The 8290-nt window shown below is 44.5% G+C and overlaps 1 protein-coding gene across 1 annotated transcript; it reads left to right on the top strand.

Annotated features, from left to right (window-relative positions):
• Positions 1-186: 186 nt before the first annotated feature.
• On the top strand, positions 187-7864 carry LOC104526276 (potassium/sodium hyperpolarization-activated cyclic nucleotide-gated channel 4-like). Its single transcript, XM_010169693.1, has 2 exons — positions 187-292; positions 6300-7864. The coding sequence occupies exons 1-2, from the start codon at positions 187-189 to the stop codon at positions 7862-7864; spliced, it is 1671 nt and encodes a 556-aa protein (XP_010167995.1).
• The last annotated feature ends 426 nt before the right edge of the window (positions 7865-8290 follow it).

Here is an 8290-nt window from a genome sequence, read left to right as displayed (position 1 = left end):
AGAGCTCATATACTGGGAGTTCAGAATTATTTTGAGATCACTGTTCCAGCTCATTTCCCTGTATACGCGGACTCTTAAGACAGCGGCAAGAGCTGGTGCAGCGAGACCTTCCGACTGATATAGTCCCAGTGCAGAAGAGTTCCCTGGGGCACAGAAGCAGCTGTGGCTAACTGACAGTTAGTGAATATGTACGTCCAGGGTTTCTTTGCCTGCAGTTGCCAGTTGCTGTATTGCCCCTCTGGGGATGATGGCATCAAGCTGAATTACCACGGGAGACCAGCTCAGAAGACAGGTAACCCACAGGCAAGGGAGGGCAAAGACCGTCCTCAAAGCTGCAATGTGCTATGAACCCTTTGCTGCAACCAGTGATCCAAGCAGGGTGTTTAGTACCCAGTCATAATAATAATAATAATCGAAGACCTGAAAGAAATAACCATGTGGGAGGGGGCAGCTGCTTTGACAGCTGGCCAGGGCATAAGCCAGCCTAATAAAGTGAGATTATTTCAAATACATGAAAATGCAGAAAGCAATTTAGTGACCTGAATTCTTAAAATGCAGCCAGTGGGCTTAGAACTGAAAAGAGAAATGAACAGAAAGTCACAGCTAATTTCCCCTGTGTCTGCACAGAATTTTAACAACAGAAGGATAATTTTGATTATTTGATAGAAGAATTATTGTTGAGTGCTGGCTCCTTTTATGAAATCACGTGAGCCTTTCTCTCTGTTAATTTGTGTGCTATCTACAGTTGAGGAAAATCTGACTTTGCAATTCTTCATTAAGGAAGCAACATTTATTTGCTTAGTTTCCATAATTTTACATACCCGACTCTACCTCAAAGCACCAGTAGCTTTGCTGTGAACATCTCCTAAGTTCTAAATATCTTCCCTTTTTTTTTTCCTCTATTTAGCCTATTTGTTGCAGTGAGGAAAATTGGGAGGTTTTAGAACCCAGAGCACTCCATTGTTGGTATTTGGTTTTATCTGACTATGGGAAAAAATCATATTGTGTTAGGAGCTGTACAGAGAGAACAAAAAAGTTAGTTGTGCCATGGAGACCTTTTAGACTAAGCCCTCTTGTAGCTCCATTAGTTGAACTGTCCCTCAGGCCTGTTCAGAGACTCATCCAGCCCAAGTGGCTGCGTGGGAGCCACCCCGTCCTCCTTTCATCAGGTTGTCACACACCACATGTCCTGCAGAAACCCAAGGCAGCTCCTCTCTCTAGAAAAGGTAAGAGGTCTTGAGCAATCAGAGTAAGCAAGGATGAGGAGCTGGTGCATGAGGTAGTTGCAGATGGCTCCTATGCCAGCTCCGTGGCATCTCAGTAAATTTGTCTAGTGCTTTTGGGTTTAGGAGAAATGCTTGGGTGGATTGTTTACCTTAGTACTTAGACTCTGCTCAGCACTTTAATTTCTGTGGAATGACCCACACAGAAGGAGACACTGTAACATACAGCCTCCATGTTTTCTTGATTAGATTGAAGGGGAAGCAGGCATCCCTTTTCCTCTCTCCTAATGAAGCTTCTCACTGGCTGAGCAAGAACACAGGACTATCTTGCGGTTCACCGAGTGTAGCTGTGAGCTGCAGAACATCATTTCAGTTCAGGTTCCAGAGAGCCAAACTAATCAGCCTTTCTGTCCTTTGATTGCCATCTTTTTTGCTCTCCTTTTGAGGCAGATGCTGTGACAATAAATCGAGAGCAGGAAAAATGAATTTGAAACTGAAGTAATTTCATAAATAAGATGAAGGGGAGAAATAATCTCAGACCACCAGCCCAAGCAAACTTACTCCTACTGCCTCATTTCACTGTTGGCTTATGTTTCATGCAGGACCATAGTCAGACCTGCCAGGAAAATGTCTATGTCCCAGCAAGGCTCTGCTTTGTGCCTGTTCTCATCTGGTGCTGGCTGGAAGGAGGATTTTCTGCAGAAGCAACTAATAAGACTTACACTGGTGTGTGGAAACATCATGTAAATGATGCAATTAATTAGAATGGTGGAACCAATTATTTTTTTCAGTTTGCTAACCAATTACAGTTTTGGAAAAATGCTTTTGAAAAATTCCTCGCCCCTTCAGTAATTGAAAGAACATTTTCAGTAATTTTTTAAAATGTTCTGGAGCAGAAATTTGAGACTTTTTTGGCAAAACAGAAGAAAAATTTAACCTAATGAAACAGTTGATTCAAGTTGGGCTCAGGAAAGCAGAGAAATGTAATATAATTTCAAAAGAAAACTGAAATGTTCTGTTTTAAAAACTAACAAAAATAATAATTCCAAGGTTTTTCCTGGAATTATTTTGACACAAATGTAAGGAGCTTTGATAAACCATTTCCAGTAAATTGTATGCATGTTTGAAAAGTGTTAGGATATTCTTTATTTAGTGCTCTGCTGAGGAAACCTGAGTCTGCCATTCAGCTCTCTCTGTGTCATCAAGAGCTCTGGTTATGAAGACATCAGTCCCCTCACTTCATCCGTGCAGCTCTGATTAACGTCGCTGTGGGTTCTCATTTGAATTGAGGGCAGCATTGGAAATTGCAGGCTATTCAAGTACAGACAAGCAAATCAGAAGCCAAAGACAGGTGACATGGAATGAAAAGAGTGAGATGAGGTGTAATGATGGAAACACAGAGCAGTCACTGGTATTGAGCTTTTCAGAAAGCTGCACTAGCAACACATCTGCTGTTTCTCCTTCTTCTACCCCTAGCCATTCCTCCTCAGCCTGGTTTTAAGCTACAGTTTGCTTTCAAGAAAGCAAATGTGGTAAGATGGCTTTTTTGCCTGTCTGCTTTGAACTTGGCATGCCGTCTCCCATCCACATCCTGACCTTGCAGTTGTGCGAGATAGCTGCAGATTCCTCATGCTGGGATTTGTACCTTCAACCGCAGAAAGAGAATGATCACAAACCTGCAGTCTGAATCCCTGTTTAATTCAAGTGTGCTGGCCAGGTTCTCTCTTTACCTGTCAATTTTATTTAGATAAGTTGTTCCTTCTCTCCAGGCTCAGAACAGTTAGTATTTTTGTTTCAGCTCTTTGTGATCTGATTTGTTTGTGAGCATGTACGTAGTAGGTACCAAGTGGAAATTACTCTCTGTGTGTGTGCAGCGTGACCCTCTGCGCCATTCACTCACTGTATGTTCACTGCAAAAATGCTCTTTAAGTTTAAAGGTGACATTCGTGTTCCCTCTGGTGTGCCTGGCTGCCTGAACAGCAGGTAGAACCAAGATCTGTCTCTTCAGGGGATATGCAGTGCTGTCTATTCCAGTCTGAAACACGCATTATACTTACATATCCTACACGCACACTTCCAGGGCAGACAAGCTCTCCAGCCCCTGTAACGACGCTAGCAGCTGAGAACACTGTTTGCCTTCAGGACTGTGTCCTTCCAGGGCTGGTGTCTTTCTCCAGGGTGAGAAAAAAAAGGCCAGTCCGTATGCCTTACTGCTTTTTTTTAGAGGGAGCAATTAGCAGTAGGTAAAACACAAAAGCATTAAGCATCCCATAGCACTACCCACAACAGACACATCCCAAATGCACCAATTGCAGATCCAGAACCCAAACTCTGTAAGCATTTTAGTGGTTTGGTTTTATGGTGCAGTTCAGCCCAGTGTAGACTGGAAGCTTTACCCACTCTGAACAGTTGCATAGCACTGTTGCATAGCATGCAGTTGTTAGAGCCACATCTTGTCCTTTATAAAGAGATAAGCACTTGATTTTAAAGAGTACAGTAAAGAAAAAAACCTTAGTGTGTTTTTCAAATGCTTAACTACAATTATAGTTAGATTCTCCTTTGTTTGTTTGTTTTTTTTTTTTAGTGGGCTTGTCTAAAGTCACAATATCTCGTGGGTCCTTCTGGACGAGATATTGACCCATGAAGCAGCTTCCTTCATCTGTAAAGTTCTCTATAAATTGATATCAAATCACCTCTTCTCTCAGAGAAGCTGAATACGTTGTACTTATTCATTGATGTGTTTCAAGCTCGATTCCCGTGGATATTTTCTGTACTTTTTTTTGCTTTGCAGTTAGACACTGGAACTAAAACATAGTACTGTATGCCTTCCTAGCATTATATGTGGTAGTGAGTAGCATCTCCCTTATACTTTACCATTTCCTCCTTATTTGTACAATAATTATTTCACCTTTTTCTGGTGGTAGATTTGCAACTCAAATAGTTTTTTTCAAGACTCTACAAATTCAGAGTTACTTTTTAGGACACCAAGATACCAGCTACTCTCTTCAGTGTCATTCATGTTCCTTGCTGCCAGATGTTTGATTTTACATTTGGCTAGAGTAAGACACACGTCCTTATACTCTTGCTCTTTTATCTGTTATAGATGTAAAAAATACATACACTTAAAAAAACCAAACAACAATCTGGATGATGTCATCTGTGCATAGAGATGTGTCCACATCTGTACATAAAGATCTAAGATCTGACTGATATAGGATTGAAAGGAAATTCCTCTGGGGTCTCACTGGGAACTACTACCCAACATGGCAGCGCACTCTTAACGAGTCCTTGGAAACTCTCAGCTGAGCGGTTTAAACTAGAACGCTGTGTAGGACAAATTAAATATCGTATTGTGGTCTTAGTCAGTAATATCAACAGCTGACTTATCTTGAAAGTTATGATTTCATTAAAGTGTGAAGACAAGTTTAATGGACAAGTCTTTGACATGAGCTGTGCTGCCAGCCTTTTAATTCTTAAAGCATGATATGATTTGGGGGTTAAAATACAGAAAAAGAGACACCACATCCAGGCCTCCATTCCATACCTGCTGCTATCTCATGCTCTGCAGATCCACAGCACTTGTCAAGATGCTTTCTGTTTGCCCTGGTCCTGTACAGGAGCTAGAAGTGATCAGACAGGAACCAGAAGAAATGACATTTAAATCAGAGCAGAGGTCTCCTAATGGATGTGGGGCCTGAGGATACATTTGGTTCAGGAGGAGGGTTAATATAGCTTTTGATCTGATCCAAACTGTCTGGTGCTTCATCTAGAGGTGACCCTTCTACACTCAGCCCCTGAGCTTCAGCTACAAAATGAGCTGTGTACAGACACACAACCAGACAGGCCAGGTATGCACCTGCACGCACGCAGACACGCACGCGCAGAATTTACTGGGCTGAACCCTTCAAATCCAAAGAGCTTCAATAAGCAAAAGTGAAAAGACATCCCATGGGCAGGTGCTGTCATCAATTCAAACTGGCGTATGTTGTCAGGATAGAGGACCCTTGAAAAAGCAAGAACAGGGGATCTAATCCACACTAATTTTGTAAGAAAATAATTCAAATCAGCATCTACCAGCTCCTTATAAATCAATGCTGGCACAGTTACCAATTTGTATGCTGTTAGGAGAAGAGAGGTGAAAGCTGTTATGCAGAGTGCCTGTCCACATCAGAAACCCCCACCTTTGAGAAGGCATTTGTGCTCTGGTGAAAGGGTATCACTGTCAGCATCTCATCCCCTTGCGCTGAATGGTTCTGTCCTTCAGTCCAGGAGAATGCATCCCTTCAGTGCCAGGTGCACTCCCAGACCAGACAAACTCATTATGCCACATTTTCCAGCCCATTGAAAAGGCCAAGTGCTGAGCTAATATTTTGCTGCAGGCTAGGGAGTCCAGCTGGAGCACGACATTTGCTAGCCTGCAGTTTCCTTAAAGTTGGGGCTAGAAGAGCATGGCCAAGTAAGATGGGAGCTACAGCATGTCTGAGGGCTCTTACTTTGGCCACCTGAGTTTTTCTTAGCATATAAAATCCTTCTGTCTCTTACTCACAGAGAAATTTCCTTTCGACTAGAAACACATACTTGACTTCAAAGTGAACATGTTGCATGAGACAGATGAGGAAAAGGTGTCTCTGAACAGTAGCTGAAGACTCAGGAGACTTCACTGGACCTAGATTTTTGAGATTTTCCTTTGCAGACACAAAAAAATTTCAGCCTTTGGATTTATTCTTTTTTTCTAATGGAAGTTCAGATGATGAGATGCAAAATGATAATTTTCCAGATTCATAAGCTTTGCTACCAGTCTGCCAGATTTACCAAAAGTGGCTTTACTATCTAAGACTGTGTCCTGTTGGGCACACTTTTGTGGGATCTTGAGGTTTGTTGATCATAGCACAAAAGCAGAAGATGTGATGTTTGTCATCTTGTTTCTGGAACACTGAGACTGTACACAGATCCTGTAAGGACAGTGGAGGGGAGACAGTGCCAACAACTCGAGGAAAGTCTGGCAGGAAGCTTTGATGAAGCCTCCCTTGCTTTGACATATCAGAATGACTCTTTCTCTCTTCACTTTCTCTACAGGCAAGAAAAATTCCATTCTGCTGCATAAAGTCCAGCATGACCTCAATTCAGGTGTTTTCAACTACCAAGAGAATGAGATCATCCAGCAGATTGTGCAGCATGACAGAGAGATGGCACACTGTGCTCACAATGTCCAGGCTGCCGCTGCTGCTGCTGCTGCTGCCGCATCCACACCCACCCCTGTCATCTGGACTCCCCTGATCCAGGCACCCCTGCAAGCTGCAGCAGCCACCACTTCTGTCGCTATAGCTCTGACCCATCACCCACGCCTCCCGACAGCCATCTTCCGTCCTCCCGTGTCCGTCTTGGGTTCCTTGGGACAGCAATCCAACCAGACTCCAAGACAGCTGAAAAGACTTCAGTCTCTAATCCCATCGACTGGACCTTCTGCCGTTGGCTCTCCTTCCAGTACTCCATCCCAGCTGCATACCCCAGGAGCAGAAACCCCTTCGTCTTCTTCCTTCCACATTCAGCAGCTTGCAGGCTTCTCAGCTGCTGCTGGTTTAGGCCAGTTCCAGGTGGGATCCCCTCCAGGTGGCTCCAGCCAGCCAGGTTTGAGTGGCACGTCCTCAGTAGGACTGAACCAGTTGCAACAAGCATCTTCTGGATCACCCTTAGGGACAGCTCAGCCCATGCAGCAGCAGCAGCGGCAGCCAGCCCTTTCCAGCAGTGGATTTGGGCACTTCCAGCAAGCCACAACTAGCTCTCCATCAACATCACTCACCCAGCTCTCATCAAATTCACCTCCCAGTCTTCTCAACCAGTTCCAGCCCACCACAAGACCACTGCAAGGGGGACAGTTACAGCAGCTCTCGGGCAGTGGGACTTTGGGGGGAATGAATCACTTCCAACCCCCTCCTTCTTCCAATTCTCCATCCTCCAGCCTAAGCCAGCTGGCACAGGCCTCGGGTGGGCCGTCCTCAGGCCTGTGCCAAACACATCCAAGTGCATTAGGATCTTTAACTGGAACGATAGCCCAGCTCCACCAAGAACGGCCACCTTTTGCCTCCGTGTCTCCACTACAACAGTCTGGTGTTGCCTCTCCCTGTTACACCCCTTCTGGCCTTAGTCCTCCCAGTCAGAGCCCAGTGGCAACGAGAACTTTTCAGTGTGGCCCTTCTGGGGCCTCAGGCTCTCACGGATCTCTGCTCCTGCCACAGACCGCCAGCCCACCTCCACAGATCCTGCAGTTGAAGAGCACGCCGCCTGTGCCACTGGGACGTCTGAACCAGGACATCAAGTTGATTTCTGCTTCCCAACCATCTTTGCCCCAAGAGCTGGCTCAGACACTGAGCCAAAGTTCTCCTCATTCCTCTAGAGAATCTGTTTCCAGCTTCTCTCCTTTTCCTGGTGGAGGGACTGGACTTCTTGGGAAGCCTTGTAGCTCGATTCCTGGGCGCGTGACTTTACCACGTCAGATGTCCTCAGGTTCTTTACCACATCCACTGGTGTTTGGGGCCAGTGCTGCAGGCGCTGCTTCTCTGACTGCTGGTGGGCGGAAAGAATCCATAGTACTCACAGGAGATCTGGAACCTGTCAGATCCAAACTACCCTCCAATTTGTGAGGACTCCTTCTGAGAGCTGGTTATGTCAACCGTGCAATTCAGTTCCTGATTAGACTTTCATTAATAATTTTTTCCTTTTCTCCCCTCTCCCCCTTTTTTCTCCATTTCTTTTATTTAGGTTTAACTGTGATTAGAAACAAACAAAAACCATGTGGGGGTGGGGGAAACAACAACAAAAAAGAAGATAACCAGGTATTCTTAGAGCTATAGATTTTTGGTCACTTGATTTTATAAAATATTTTAATACATGGAACAAAAGGATATGAGCAAATTTAATCCAACGAGGTAACGCACAGACAAGGCATGTGCCTGAGCTGGAACATGAACGATCAGCCATAGAAGCCACCAAAAAAAGGTTTTCCTGTTGAGACAAAGATCTGAGGTTGACGTGGGCTGTCAAAGAGAACATCAGGTCAGGCCTGTAGC

The sequence above is a fragment of the Antrostomus carolinensis genome, unplaced genomic scaffold (genome assembly GCF_000700745.2).
Source record: "Antrostomus carolinensis isolate BGI_N321 unplaced genomic scaffold, ASM70074v2 scaffold53746, whole genome shotgun sequence".
In the NCBI taxonomy this organism is placed as follows: Eukaryota; Metazoa; Chordata; class Aves; order Caprimulgiformes; family Caprimulgidae; genus Antrostomus; species Antrostomus carolinensis.
Note: the sequence above shows the minus strand (reverse complement) of the source record. Positions and strands in the feature narration are given on the sequence as shown.

Bases quoted from the DNA above. Each gene is read 5' to 3' on its own strand.
- LOC104526276 (XM_010169693.1), top strand. From the start codon at position 187: ATGTACGTCCAGGGTTTCTTTGCCTGCAGTTGCCAGTTGCTGTATTGC. The intron at 293-6,299 runs GTAACCCACAGG...CTTTCTCTACAG, and splicing joins GAGACCAGCTCAGAAGACAG to GCAAGAAAAATTCCATTCTG.